This window comes from Castanea sativa, chromosome 9, assembly GCF_040712315.1.
Source record: "Castanea sativa cultivar Marrone di Chiusa Pesio chromosome 9, ASM4071231v1".
Classification (NCBI taxonomy): domain Eukaryota; kingdom Viridiplantae; phylum Streptophyta; class Magnoliopsida; order Fagales; family Fagaceae; genus Castanea; species Castanea sativa.
Window position 1 is genome coordinate 33571928 of NC_134021.1, and position 16668 is coordinate 33588595.

Sequence of the window (16668 nt, forward strand, 5' to 3'; positions counted from 1 at the left end):
AGGGATAGTTATAATAATACCAGTTGAGTTAACCTTAGATGCCGGTTTGAAATATATATAATAATAAAAATACCATTTTTGAGTTATAATAATTCCAGTTGAGTTACAAAGTTGTTAATGCTGAGGGTGAGAGACAGATAAAACTTGTAATCCATAGTTAAATTGGAGAAGATACTCACCGAGGACAAAAAGTATGATCGGATCGATGGTGTAACATATGCATAAAAGAATAGAAGAAATTAATTGAAAAAGGAAGCATAAAAATGTAGGTGTACTCCAAGAACGAAAGCTTTTTCAAAAGAACTCCACGTGCTTTGCTTTTACTTCAGAAATCAGACAAACATAACAGTGACTACCACTCTCTTTCTTTCTTTCTTTCTTTCTCTCCTCCAAGTATCCAATTAAATTTATTATCAAAAGAAAAAGAAAAAGAAAATCCAATTAATAAATTTACTACCGTTATCTATAGCTAATTGCTTCGCTACACCTCATAGTCATAGATAGACTTCTCTAGCTCTCTTCCACATCTCCCCAAAACAATTCTTAGTCATAAAAACTGAGAGAGAGAGAGAGAGAGAGAGAGAGAGAGAGAGGTTGGGGATCTATGAAGAGACAAGATACTTTGGTGTCATCATCTTCATACAGGGAAAATGTAGCAGCGGAAACCCTCCATGCTAAGAGCATCGGATGCATGGCCGGCATTATCCAACTTGTCTCCAAATACCAAAATCGTCGCAAATTCCTTACTTTCGGTTTGTTTCTTCTTCTTCTTCTTCTTCTTCTTCTTCTCTGTCAAGCCTAGCTTCTTGTAGCTACCAATTAATTTTAATTACACAAATTGTTTGTGTTTATACTCATTCAAAGAAAGAGAAAAATGTTTATTCTTACTTTGGAAAACGCCCTTCTTGTTTGTAGACAAAAATATGGGAAATGACAAGAGTCAAGGATTGGCTCTGTTTTCTTATAACGGTTTTTAAATGTTGTTTTTTAGACAATAAAAAAATAAAAATTTGAAACATGTTTTCAATATATGCGGTTCTTTTTATCAGGCTCATTGAGATGATTTTTTTTGTTTAATTCCTCCCAACAGATGGGATTCCAATCTAAATTGTTCTTGGAACAATATCACTTAATCACAAATCTCTTAATCATTTTGAAAATTTTTTGGTTGCATGCTAATATAATATGTGAATTTTTAACCCTCCATCTCATCTCTTCCAACTATTTTTGTGAGAGGACACCAATATTACTTTTGTGAGTATTTGAGCTCTAAATATTATTAGCAAAAATGAATATTTTAAAAAATCATTATGTATTATTTTTTGCTTTTTATTTCCAAATTTGAAAAAATAAAAAATTGTCAGCAATCTCTCACTGATTAATAAATTCCAAAATGTTCAGGGAAGAAGCAAGAAAAGAATGTGGTTTCTTCTCCAACAAAACAAAAACCCTCAGTCCCAACCCCAGAAGCTTCCCCATCATCAATGCAACCACAAAACCAAAAGCAAAAAGACATCAAACCCACCAACGATCTCAGAAGACTCTCTTGCGACGTGCCCAGAAGCCCCACACTTCCGGCGGAGATACGGCGGTCAAACTCCGTAAACTCGCCTCAAAACTTACGAACTCCGCCTGCACTGGTGGCGCGCCTGATGGGTTTGGAAGCTATGCCGACAACGATGACGATGATGCCAGCCGAATCAGCTGCAGAGAAGAGAAGGAAGTTGCTCATGGCATTGGAGAAATGCAATGAAGACTTGAACGCGCTTAAGAAGATCATCGATACCGTGCAATTTTCGGAGCAGTTTAGCTCGACGGCTGAGATTAAAAGGTGTTGGGAGGAGCAGCCGAGTCCTGTGTCTGTGTTGGATGAGTTCGTGACTCGTTCGCCATTGATGAACGCTCAATGCAACTCCAGGAGACACACTAACGGTTAGTTTTTATTTTTATTTTTATTTTTTTTTAATTTGGTTGGTTTAAATTAATTATATTTGTCTTTTCTTTTGTACATATATGCATGCATGTCTTGCCTGAAATTAATGTTGGTATCAAACAAATTACATATATGTAAAAGCCACAAGAAATTTTTTTTTTTTTTTTAGCCAAAAAAAATAAAGCCACAGGATTCATGAAAAAAGAAGATGGTCAATTATCTACTTTGGTTGCAATTGTATTAATTGTTCTTGTTTTCTTTTTCCTATGCTCTTTTTTCATCAGAAAATTTTGACCTTATACAATGTTTTGGTGTTCCTTTAATTTAGAAAGTTGTACTGTCATTTCTGAAAAAAAAATATTTGAAAAGCATTAATTTCATCTCGTTAAAGAAATTGCATACTGGACAAGTGGAGTGGGTGACATATTAAAAAGGTAAATATATATAGTTTGGAATTATTCTAATGATAGATGGATTGAAGGACAAAAATTGATATCTTTTAAATTTTTCAACAATGAAATTAATTCAATTTTTAAAGGAAATATACATTTGAGATATTCACCCCCTACTTTGAAAAGCATTAATTTCATCTCGTTAAAGAAATTGCATACTGGACAAGTGGAGTGGGTGACATATTAAAAAGGTAAATATATATAGTTTGGAATTATTCTAATGATAGATGGATTGAAGGACAAAAATTGATATCTTTTAAATTTTTCAACGATGAAATTAATTCAATTTTTAAAGGAAATATACATTTGAGATATTCACCCCCTACTTTTTTTTTTTTGTTGTTAATAGCTAATATAGATAAACCTTACCAATGATTTTACATACTCTTCATTTTCCATACCTAAAAAATAGAGTTTCTACATTGATTAAATTTTCATTGATTTGAATACCCTATTTGCTTGAAGGGGAAAAAAGAAAAGGAAAAATAAGCTTAATTCCTATTCAAGTAATGAAACAATAACAACAATCAAGCTTTAATTTTAAAATTTTGGAGTCTTTTATGAATTTTTAATAAACTAATTATAATCAATCACATGTATTCTTTTTCATTATTTTATTTTATTCAAAATTATAATCTTTCTTACTTCACTAATTAACATGTTCTGTTTTACTACTATCAATGTTATTTTTGGTCTTTCTATATATTATTATTTTTTCTCAACTTTAGTTAACTTGCTCTATCTCATTAATGCATCAATAGATATATTTGAACATGTGAAACACTAAAAAATAATAATAATCTTTTGCATAGAAATTATGCATAAACTAAATTTATTCCAATAATTTTGTATAAGAAAAATAAATTCCACAATTAAACATGAGATGAATACAATTTTTTTTTTTTTTTTGATAATACATGAGACGAATACAATGTATTGAATTAGTGCACAACCTTTATGCAGTTCCATGTACACATAAATTAATCCACACGTAAACACTATGTTAAACATGCTGGAGGCATTCCGACACACTGACTAAACAACAAAAAATGTCGTGTCCCCAACCAGTTCAGTGGTGAACACACACAAAAAAAGATATCGCTTATATATGTATTTAAAAATAAGCCATCTTCTATATATTTATTTTAATAATCAGTAGTAGTACTCTTTAGTCTTTACTCTTTACTTTTTAGAAGATACAAACAAATTGAAAATGCCAAGAATTAGATAGTTTGCAATGTACTTTTTGTAATGTAACTTACACCGATACATCTGGCAAACATATATGTGCATATATAACTCTTTGTCTAAAAGCCAATATTGAATAATATAAGCTAATCCCCCACTTAAAATGTTGTAATAAAAAAAATTATATAAACTAATCTAACTTAGACGTGCATAAGCTCATGAATGTTTTCCAAATTAAAATCTTAAATTGTTGAGAACAAATAAATAAGAAATTATAAGGAATGTTGGATCCTTCTGATCCCAAACCCCATTTACATAGGGAATGGCTTTCCAAAGTGTATAAAAAAAGTCGATTCTTTCCTTGAATTTGAGCATAATGTTAGAGAAAATAAAGTACACAAAATTAGAAAGCCTCCCAAATATTCTTATACGTACTTTTACATGATCTCAAAGATTTGTTTGCATTTTTACCATATCTTTGGCCCTAGACACACACCTATAATTAAGTTTTTGTTTCTTTCCTGAAATTGCAAAATGATTCAGATTTACATTAGAAATTTTAATTTTATATGCATTCAACATTATCATATGATAACGTGCAAGGCTTCCTAATTGCTTTGTTAGCAAGCATAAATCTTCTCTAAGTCCAAGTTATCCTTCTTCTTCATGCTCTGAAAATCTTCAATGAATTGTCCTTAAGTAAAATAGTTGGCAAATCTCAAGATCATTACCAAAAGATCTTTAAGAGGAGACATGCATCATGTTCTTTAAAGAAAAGTGAATGTCCCACATATGCCAAAGGATTTTAGGATTCCAAGTAAACGATCATACCATCCAGTACTGTGTTTGGACTTTTTTCATAGTTCCCGTTATAGTGGGAAACATATTCATTTGTTAAGGGTACTTGCAATTATAGTAAAGTAAACCCTTTATATCGCTAAACACGATGACTCACAGCTGTTATGGTATTAAAAATTATGTAAAAACAAAAACAACAACTATATATAAGCCGTTATTTCTTTGTAACACGAGCAATATATAAAACGTTGTAGAAGTTGTACTAGCTAATTAAGCTGTACATCTTTTTCTTTTTAATTTTTGTGTGTGTGTGTGTGGGTGTTATCTATCTGTATGTGTTTTTGGGTGGGGGAGAGAGGGACCACTTGTAGTTCTTTGAATGATGCAGTCAAAGATGGATGAAAGAGAAAAGAGTAAAGAGAGACAAACAGAAAAGAAAAAGAAATTACCTAGCTACTTTCATGGCTTTTACTTGGCAGAAACCCTTTATTCAGGGTTTGGGTTCCACTTGACTTATCACTGTCTCGAAAGCTACGTAGCTATAACAATGGAGGCAACCTTGTCGATGCCATCATGAAATATGGGGGTGAAGTAGTACCCCATGCGCGTGCCACACTAATTGAGTAGGTCCAATTCCAAACACACCACACCAGAGCACTGTCAAAACTTATTTATCTAGGGTTTCTTTTATTTTTACTCATGCAATAATACATGCACTGAAGCACTACTGTGAGCCTAGTAAATCTATTACACTACATAAAAAGTTTTAACCTTTACCACAATTATTCTACGTGATTGATGATAAATGATTATTGGTCACTTTTACATAAATCTATCACTTATAGTCTGTCATGTAAACAATTACGACAAAAATTTTGGTTTTTTTACATGGAACTAAAATTTTTGCTAAAAGAAACTCATTTGTCCAAAGTCATAATTAAAAGTTTTCCAGGTTACAAAAAAGCTATTTTTCATTCACAATTATATATTGCATTTTATACTGAATGAGATTATGATTGGACTGGCTTTGAAATGCTGGTCCGTAGGCCTACTATAATTCAAACTCAATAGTGATGATTTTTGTAGCTATTATTATGAAAAAAAGTTTAGTTTTAAACTGATTTGGAGCTAACTTCTTCTAACCCACTATTTAGTGATTGAAAAAAACATTCAAGTATAGTTTTTGTCACATATGACTTTTTTAATGAATCATGTGATTTGTTTAAAAATACATGTAAATAATTTTAGAAATTACCACGTATTGAATTAGAGGAGATGGCTACAAATTTGTTTTGAACTAAATTTTGTCTTATTATTATTTTTAACTTTTTAAGAGGTTTAATGTATTATTTAGGTTTGGTTCAACTCATTCTGTTAAAAAAAATGAAAATGAAAAAGAAAAAAAAAAGAAAAAAAAAAAAGAAGAAGAAACATGACGACTAGGAAACTTCCTAATGTGTTTAATGATAATGGCTCAAATCCTCATACCAACTACCAAATAATTATCAAAAACAGAATGTGGTAGAGTACGTAACAGTGGGCATATATGCCATGCAGGACGAGTGCAACATCAACCAAAGCAACTAAAGAAGAAGCCAGGAGAAGAGGAAGTCATCAACATATATGTGTGCGATAGAATGACAACCGATTCAGTACAAACGAAAGGTGAGAAGAATGATGCATCATCGCCTATATGGAGCAGCAAAGCCTTGAAAGATAGCATAGACGAAGTGTGTAGGGATATTGCTTGGGGAGAGAAGAGGGAAATTGGAAGAATTGGGGTCACTTTACAAGAATACATTTGCAAGGACTTGATTGAAGAGATTGTAACTGAAATGGGATGTTGTGGCATGTATGCACTACCCTTTGAAGCATGTAAGAGAAGACTGTGTTTCTAATTTGTGTACGTGTGGTTGTGTGTGTGTGTGTTTTTTAATAGGCATCAATTATAAGATATACATACTTTGCCATAAACGAGGGCTTTTTCATGCATTTGTACTTTTGTTAATTATTCGATCATTATCGTTTTCATGATGGATAAGGGATTTGAGATAGCAATGTGAGACTAATGGAGATGACTCTAATTGGATGTTAAAACAAAAACAAAAGCAAAAATGGTGGCTAAGCTCAAGATTGTATGTGCCTCCACTTTGCCGAAAGGTAAACTAGTTTTTGTTTGGTAGTATTAGTTAAATGTATATCAATCAATCTCGTGCATCCCATAGCAGCTTGTATTTATCAATCAATCAGTTCATTCTATTTCAATCTAAAAGTCAAGCTGCGTTTTGACTAATTAAGCTCCCGGCCGGCCACTTCATTCTAATAGAATTAATTAATTAAGTGACCAGTTTAGTTTCTCGATCGTTTTTTTTTTTTCCTTTTTTTCCCGCGGGGGGGGGGGGGGGGGGGGGGGGGGGGGAATCATTTTGGTCCAATGAGGGAATTTTATTAAGCTGTAATATATTCATAAAGGAATTCTATACAGAAGTGGACTCAAGCCTAGGTTTTTCACAACCCAAATGATTCCAAACAAAAAGATTGAAAAAAAAAAAAAAAAAAAAAAGACCCAAACCCATTCTAAAATAAAATTCTTTTGACTCTTGCTTCGTTAGAAAACCTTATGAAAAAATAGTTTTTTGTATTTTCTGCATTAAAAAAATTTATATCAATGGAAAATTATTTTTATTCAACGGAAAACCTATTAAAAATATGACTTATTTTTAAAATGTTTTCCATAAATTTGTTTTTAGAAAACAACTCTATCCCATTAAAAATTATTTTCCACATTATTTATAAGGTTGTTATCAAATATAAGAAAATAATATAGTATTCTAGAAAGTAACTTCTGAAAAATGACTCATTTTTCAAAAAACTATAACTTCAAAACAATGACAAACTAAGCTAAGTTCAAACATTTATAAAATCATCATCCAATTTCCTTCTTACAAATATAAGATAAAAAGTGAAAGTTTTCTTTAACTAATATCTATTGAGGAAGAATCGAAATAAACTTTAACTAACTTTATTGAGGTAGAAATACATGAAAAAGCCTTGTAAGCATAAATCTCAAGAGCCCAACCCATCCTGGCCTACTCAACTTGTGAGTAAAAAATCTTTAAGAGATGTATTAAGATAGAGTTCTTCTTCTTCCTTTCAAAAGGATATAAATAACTCTAATCTCACCAAAAACTACCCTTGTCCCTTAATTTTTTTAATGTTTGATTCAACACCTCCACATAAGTGCGATGTCACGCGTGAATCAGATTGGGCGAGTAAAGGCCAATATCTCTATCCAATCTGTCACTAGCGAGTTGGAAAAATTCCAATCCACCACCGATCCACCAAAGTCTAAATCTGGCGAATTGGTTACAAATTCTGTCAGTTTCAACTTGGCAAGTTAGGTGGGTTCAGCAGGTTGGCATTAACAATATAATGTTCTTTAAAAAAATTATCACAAACTACAATTTGTTACTAAACAATCTCAAAATATAACCAATGCACACAAAAAATTAAAAGCAGATTTCATTGAATAATCTTAATTCCAACACAAACATAGGATCAATGAAAAAGAGATATATCATTTCTAATAGACCTTGTCTCCACACACACACACACAAAAAGTAGGTTGCTGCCTTACAACCAAGGGAAATTAAATCAACAAACCCAAAGTCTTAACATTCCCAAAGTCATATCAATATATTCAAAATAATAGCATACCAACATAAAAAATAAATTTCAAAATAGTATACATGTTCTTAAAAACAATTATCACAAACTACAATAAGTTACTAAATACAGAGTATATATATACCTTTGATAAACTATAGAGTATGAATAACCAACCTTGGTGCCTAAACTAACCGTATTACAAACTATAAGAACCACTAAGAGTATTACACATGCACAACAGTATAACTAACTCTATTATTAAAAGCTAAATGACCTTTAACTTTTCAAAAAAGTTAAGGGAAGTAAAAGGCAAAACAACAAGAAAGAAGGATGAAGAGGAAGCGGTTGAAGGTGAAGGCTAAATACAAAGTGTAGTATATGGCTGAAGTGAGTTTAGGGTTTCAGTGTTAACTTTTTATATTTGTTTAAGGAATTTGTTACTGATTATCTGTAAAAATTTATTAGGTGAATTGATAACTTTAAATACAAAATATACGATTAAACAATTTGAACTAACATACACACACACACACACACACACACACACACACACACACACATACATATATATGTATGTATGTATATATGGGATGGATTCAAGTTACACATGATATAAATTTAAGTAATATTATACCACCCAATAACTTGTTATAGAATTCATATTTTAAAAATCTCACCATTGAATTATATTTTCTTAACATTTATGCCAATTTTCATATTATTTGAATGTTATTTACCATTTGATTCATAAACTCATCTTTTATGCATTATTTTAAACTACAAAAATTTAAATTTAAAAATTGGTTGATTACATGGCTATTAATCTTTGATCACCTTGAAATTTGGCAAACACGAAAAATATATAAAGGTAATGTAATCTAATTAACGGTGAATTTGTCAAAATTCATATCCAATTAAAAAATATTAAGTGGTGTAACACTGCTTAAAGTTACACTAGGAATAACTTGAATCCAACCCATATATTATTTATGTATAATTAAGGGGACGGGTTGGGTTGTAGCGGGATGGCAATTTTTCAATTCATTACCCAACAAAATCCACTATTTACTTGCCCAACCCAAACCACCTAACTTGATGACCCGCACGAGGCAGGCAAGTCGGCTATTAGTCAGGTGGGTTGGCAGGTCAAACAGATATTTTTGCACACATCTACTATACACCAATGACAAAAATAAAAATTCCACATATCACAAGAAAAGAGAGAGAGAGAGAGAGAGAGAGATATAGATATATATATATATATATATATATATATATATATATATATATATATATATATATTGGAGAGTTTTAACCTATTACATATGATCCTAATGATAACTCTTTATCATTACACAAAAACACCAATTGGTTTTTGGTATAAGCGGAGATTGAACCCCAGATCTCTTATTCAACCATCAGAGAATTTAAGAGAATAAATTTATTAATGAAAAATTAAGGTTTTAATGCACCCAATCCGTTTTTCCAATTTCAAGATATTTTTAGAAATATGTTTCGTTAGCATAGAAATCCTTTCTCTTTTTTTCTTTTTTTTTTTGCAATTTTCGATAAAAATTATAATAGGTAATTCATTTCTACAATTGGGTGAAAAAGATATGGCCAACTATTATTATGATTCTGTTAAGGTCATTTTTTTATGTAATTGGCTAACCCTTTGACAAAACGTACTTTACTTGTAATTTGGGTAGATTTAAGCTAGGTTTGATACATATCAAGTTGTTGTATACTTGTACGAAAAATATGAAAATTGATCGAAGAAACAAATAAAGAAAAGTTATTTTACTAAAGATCGACAGATAGCTCAACCAAAAGCTTCTATTGAGATTTACTGTGCAGCTTGACACAAGCTCAACACCAGCATGATCTATCAAGCTTTACAAATTCAAAATTTCCATATTTGAAATTTGGTCCATGTTGATATATTTGTTTAGGGTTTCTTTTCTCACAATCCTAAACAATTATAAGACTTATTTTAAGAGCCGTCACATACAGATACAATAACCAAAAGTTTAATTTTCTCTGTAAAAAGCTATTGCATTTGTACACCATAGGGTTTTGTAACCAAACACTTCCTGATCTCCATCATTTTATGAAGTGAAGAACTTTGCAACTACGACAACCATTCAAGTTGCTAGAATTAGTCACATACTAGGATCGATGCAAAATGGTTAGTCACAAATTAGAAATTTGTGCATCAAAGGAAAAAATGCTACTACAAGATCAAGTCCAATTGGGTATTGGAGTGAAGATTCAACTGTAGGTTGGTATTTTGGTATAGGCTAGGGCAGTGGTTGTTAGGATGTGTGCCCTTAAATCCTATTATATAATACTATGTATGACATTATGTATGACTTAATGTTATGATAAATAAAGTTGTTTTATTATTATCTAAAATAATGGTAACATGAATATTTGGACATTATCATATAGTCCATGAAATGCATAGTATGTGATTTATGTGAAAAGTCACAGTAGATATAAATCACAAGTTTTTTATAAATTCAAAATTATAGTTCGTAGTCGATGATGAAATTGGGCATTTCATCTGCGAAGACTATAACGTATCAACTAAGATGATTTATCTTCATCATGGAAGTGGAGACTTCTAGTTGATATGTTGATATGTTTTAAAAGTTAAGACATATTGAACTGGACCGCTGTGAGATTTATTACTCTCCTAACGACTGTCAAATGAATCATAAATCTCACAACTTCCATTTGCATGAACTCTTAATCCTGAGAAAATTATAGACCTGATCATAAGATGTAGGTTATTTTAATATATCAGAAGTGAGATTTAAAGTCACGATTAAAATCTCAGTATGTTGGGCAATCACATTTAATGTTGATGGAACATACATTCTCAAGATGGAATTCATAATCTTTTAACGAAAATATAAAATATTCTCTTGAGATAAGTTTAATGGGTTTGGTTATTCAAAGTGTTAGGCATAACCACTTTAGTAAGGAGTTACTAAAGTATATATTTATGAAATTAAATTTCATAAATATATGATGAATAACTTAAAAGATTAAACCAGGTACTCAAGGATTAAGGTGTAGTAATTTTCAAAATGATAATCTACATTCATGACTTTGTATTACTACGAATATTTTATAAAGGAGTTGCATGTATAATAAAGTCTTGGGATATAGTTTATTAATAAAGCCTAGAGTACAATTATATTTATATAGTGGAAAATATAATTAATGGTAACTTTTGACTTGTCAAGAGTTGACAAAAAAACCCAAGGCCCATAGGAGTTAGTGTCTTATTGGTCCCTTTTGGTCCAATTCCAAGCCACAAATTAAAATCCAATTGAAAAGGCCCAATAGGCCAACCTAATTAGATAATCAGTTAGTTATAAAGGGAGAAACATAGAAAAATTTTTATTAGAAAAAGAATAAGAGAAAGACATCCTTGTGAAATGGTGTGTATGTGTGAGTGAAGCCACTCGATAATTCTCCCTTGGAAACTGGTTGAGAGACCACACTTCTTGGGCGTAAAGTGATATTGGAGTGAAGATTAAAAGTGTTCCCAAGTACTTCTAATCTTTTGTTTTGAATTTCTCTACACCAAGGTACGCTATCTTATTCTGAAATTTACATAGTGCATGTTATCAATCATGAATGAAATAGATCCATATTTGTTGTTTTCGCTGTGTGTTTGTATGAGATACAAAACTAGATTTTCCAACAGTGGTAAGATTTCTCACATTTGTAACCTCTTGATTATTAATTAGTGGATTCTTGGGAATGGTGATCTTAAATTCACCCGATGGGTTTTTCCCTTGCGAAAGGTTTTCCCTATTTGTCAACAAATCACCATATCAATTTAATTTTTGTTGCATTTAGTTTATTTGGTGATTTGTTAGTGCTTCCACAATTTGCATGTAATTTGAGTTAATTAATCAACTTGGATAATTGAATTAATTAACCAGGGTCAAGCTATCATAACCTAACAAGTTTCTTTACTATCCATGACTCATTTTTGCCTCCAAAGCCCAAACTATCTATTGCGTCAATTTAAAATTTAATTACAGTTAAATAAAAGAAACATTAAAGCTTATCCTTTGTACAATTTATATATATATATATATATATATATATATATATATATATATATATATATATATATCGTGGGGGGATGGGCTTAGGAGTGCATATTTATATGCATATTTGGCCTAAGGCCCAGGCCGAGGACATGAAACAGTCCAAGGATGGGTAAACGTCTTCGAGAAGCTGGTCCAAAAAGGAATATCTCCTCGGATTAGTTAGGCAGAGGTCGAAATGGATTATTTGCCACCCAGAGGCAACGTCCCATGAGACTCTATTGATAAGGATGTGCAACACAGGGATATAGGACAAAGGAAAACCATGAAATATCTAAAGAAAAAGTTACTGCCACCACATTGAATGCTCTGCAGCTAACTCTCTGGCCGCATTAATGAAGAAGTGATGTCTGAGTAGTAGTACTCAGCCTTATAGCTATCTTTAAAAGTTTCAAGAAGGTACTGATGGGACAAGTATCCTGATCGGCAATCTAATCCATACGTGGAGGATAGAGAGAGGAGAAATGGAAGTATAAAAGGAAGAGGAAAGCCCCAAGAGAGGGGGGGATTGGGAGAGAAAGAGAGAAACCACTATAAACTGAATATTTTTGTAATTTGTCTTTAAGAAGAAAGAAATATAAGAACCAGCTCCTCGGCTTGAGTCCAAGGACAATTTTTCATCATACAAACTAGTCCATCAATATCGTTTTGTGATCTTGGGCCACTACCTTTGTTAGCTAAACTCATAAGAAACTAGATTTCGAATCCACTCTCTACAAATTTATTGTATTGGGCTCTTTAGGCCTATATCTTTCCTATTTTTGGACTTAGGTACAAATTGTGACCGTACACACACACACACACACATATATAAAAGTGCATTTGCCCGGCCCAAAAAAAACCATTTTTGGACTTTTTAAGCTTATTTGGGCAGTTCTCACACACAAATTCCCGAAACACTTTCTCCCCTTTTTTCAATAGTACTTTTAGAAAATAAACAATTAACAAAGTGCATACAGATGTAGTTTTTTAAAGTTTTATGTTTTTTTTATTCACAACTTAGTTAAACCCAAGTTATTTTAACCTAAGCAAAGTAAGTTAGACTATATGAATACTTAAATGTCAAAAGTCTTGTAACTCAATAACATTTCCTACTCTCATTTATGAGGAGAATTATAGTTCAAATCCTCCCGCCCTTCTTATTGTAACAGTTAAATTATCAACAACAACAATAAAAAATGCTTAACCCATGTACTTCAATTATTATATTTGATATTTTGAAGTTTAGATTAAATGAGATTATTATGACTCCATCAAAAACTGAATGTTGGATTAAATTAACCCTAATAATTTCATAATAACCCTAACAATACATATACATATTGAAAATCCGCGAACTAAAATGTGATTAGGCTAATTTCTTAACCATAAAGTAAGTGTAGATTATGCATAGTTTTAAAAACCGAACCGAGAATAAAACCGTTTTTTTTCAAAATTTCCGGTTTTTGACCGGTTTTTCCCGGTTTTTGACCGGTTTTTCGGTTTTTGACCGGTTATTGACCGGTTTTAAGGTATTTAACCGGACCGGACTGCACCGGTTTTCCCGGTTGAACCGGCCGGTCCGGTCCGGTTTTTAAAACTATGAGATTATGTGGGCTCAAGTTGAATTACAAATCAGGTGTTTACGTTCCTATCACACTATTTTGAGGAGACCATACTGATATATAAAATTATATATATATATGTCAAAAAAATATATATTTATATAGAATTGAGTATAGATTGTGTAAGTCTATAACTAAGTTCATATAATATCAAATTCATAATTATATTTTATTGATAATACAAACTATAATTATGAGTTTGATAACCTTTTTTTACTTTTTTTTATAACTTTTTTGTATTTTTATAGTTTTATGTCATTTTTTTTCAGTTTTTTAAGTATTTTTATTATTTATTTTTCCTTCATTTATCTCATTTTTTTATTATATACGACTAATATTAGGGAAACCTTAATAAGCACCACTATATATAAAAAGAATAAATTAATCAAGTACTTTGTTCAATAAAAAAAACTAAATTAAATATATAATTATGTTTAATGATTAACTCGAGTTAAGCATACATTCAAAATAAAAGTAAATGAATAGGGATAAACTTTTTATATTAGCGCGACTCTTTTAAAGCCTTTATAGTAATCAATGAAATGAATTATGGAGTATACAAAACCAACCGATTGGGCCAACCCGCTCAGTTGACACCTCAGGGACCGCGTTCAAACCGCGTAACCGCGTTGCCAATGTTATTGGTGGACATGGTTGAAGAGAGAGAGAGAGTGAGAGAGTCACAGCCACAGAGAGAAAATATATAGAAACTTACCAGAAAGACATAGGACTCTGCTAATATTCCAGTATCCACCACCTTTATAATAATAAATTAATAATGCTACATTCTACACCCTTTTCCATAATTGGTTATAATATAAACCCACAACGTGTCTACGCGTTGAGTAAAATTCATAGCATTTATGCTACATGGTTCTAGATTCTGATTCTCTACACTAAAGGTGCACGACTAACCCCTGGTCCCCGGATCCGATATTTTTGGATCACTATAATCTTTCTCATTGAATTCTAGAAATTTGCTACGTGGCGGGATCTGATACAACAGCTTAAGAATACTTGGGTTTAGCTGTATTGGTTACAAATATCTTTAGGGCATTTGGTTTGTGTTTTCAAAAAACCACTTTCAATTTTTAAACAACATTATACGTATTTTCACACACTTTTTTACTTACACATATTTTCACAAATATTTTCAGATAATAATTTTCATTTTTTAAACATATGTACTAAACGAGGTCTTTGTCTCTTTGTTTTTTCTCTATATGTTGGTTTTTTTCTGTTTTACTATTATGCCCCTTTGCGATTTGGAGTTTGAGATATTCAGGCCCTGTTTGATTGTGTGGTTTTAACACACATTTTCACATTTTAAACAACTTTACACATATTTTAACACACTTTTTTACCCATACGTATATCAAAAACACCCAAACAACATTAATCAAGCTCCTCTGCCAAACGACCCTTATATTTTTATGCAAAAATGTGGAATTTCATCTTCTTGCAAAAAAAAAATTGAATAACCTGAAATGCCCTTTGGGTTACTCCAGAAATGGGTTTTTGTGTTTCATTCAAATATTGTATGTACTATATTACAACTTTACAAGTGAACAAGTAACCAAAACTAGCTATATCCCTATTTTCTTAAAATCTTTACAACATCGAAACTCAAGCAACCAAAAAACATTAGTTACAACTATGTGTATCTCATCTAAGAAGTATAATAATAAATAATAGTTAAGGATAAATTTCAACACATTGTCGTAATAATATGTCCAAAATTTTTTTATAAGTTAATTCTACCTTAGCATTTTGCAATGGCACACAGCTCATCACTAATGAAATCTTGCTCATAATGCATACATCTATAAAAGAATTAACTAGAACACGGTACACAAAATCAAGGTAATGAAATTTTTTTTATATAAAAAAAATAATTAAAGGTTTTAGGATAGCATGAGGGGCACCGAAATATTTGCAAAAAAGAATAATAGAGGCAAAGCTGCAAAAGGTAAAACTTTAGTACAATTTCTTAGTGCAGTTCGATAAGTTCTTTAATTAAATTCAAACCTGAAGCACACTTGAAGCCCCAAGTGTGGAGATTATTTCCATTTTAGCCCTTTGCATTTTAAAATTTTATTTTGACAATATATATTTGATTTGATTTTCGTTTTAATCACGACATCCATTAATAATATGATCATTTATAATACATTTTTTTGCCAATAACAATGAAAATTTTGCATTTTACAACATTTTAGAACAAATATTTCGTGAACTAGTTAAACATGACACACCATCAAATTTCTAATTGGAAACGGATGGTAGAGACAATATGAAAACAAAATCATACATAAATGGCAAAAAAAAAACCCAAATTAAAATAATAATAAAAAAATGTTCTTTGTCCACAATATTTTTACAAGAAATCATAAGTAGTTAGTTATTACTGGTTCTAATTTGAATCTATTACTGAAATTACTTTTTTACCCCACCAATAACCACCCATAACAACCTAACACATAAGATTTGTTGTAAAAAAATTGTGGACATAACATTCCTCTTTTAAAAAATCCAAAAATTGTATTTAAGTTTTTTTTTTTTTTTGAGATCTATCTAAGTTTTAATTTAATTAAGATTGTTCGTGTTTATTTGAAATTTGATTATAAAGCTAGTTTTTTACTTATTTTATGTATTTTTTATGAGTCTCATACTACTTTTTATATGAGCTTTATTTCAAATAATTTAAGTAATAATTTTTTGAAAACAAGTTAGCTTTTAAATTTTTATCTCATATATGCAAATAATAATCTACTAGAAAAAAAACTATTTTGAAACATATAGTATGAAGTAGATATGATGAAAGACAATGGCAAAATGGTAAAAAGGCAAAAAAGTGGATTTAAGAAAAGGAATGGGTCCGGGTTCAGGTC

General features: G+C 30.9%; 1 protein-coding gene across 1 annotated transcript; it reads left to right on the forward strand.

Moving 5' to 3' along the window:
* The first annotated feature begins 482 nt into the window (after positions 1 to 482).
* On the forward strand, positions 483 to 6429 carry LOC142610078 (uncharacterized). The gene is made up of 3 exons (XM_075781788.1): positions 483 to 752; positions 1402 to 1932; positions 5929 to 6429. The coding sequence occupies exons 1-3, from the start codon at positions 605 to 607 to the stop codon at positions 6267 to 6269; spliced, it is 1020 nt and encodes a 339-aa protein (XP_075637903.1). The 5' UTR covers positions 483 to 604; the 3' UTR covers positions 6270 to 6429.
* Positions 6430 to 16668: the final 10239 nt, after the last annotated feature.

Coding starts and splice junctions, on each gene's coding strand:
- LOC142610078 (XM_075781788.1), top strand. CDS start 605: ATGAAGAGACAAGATACTTTGGTGTCATCATCTTCATACAGGGAAAAT. Junction 753..1,401: donor TCGCAAATTCCTTACTTTCG/GTTTGTTTCTTC, acceptor CAAAATGTTCAG/GGAAGAAGCAAGAAAAGAAT. Junction 1,933..5,928: donor CTCCAGGAGACACACTAACG/GTTAGTTTTTAT, acceptor TATGCCATGCAG/GACGAGTGCAACATCAACCA.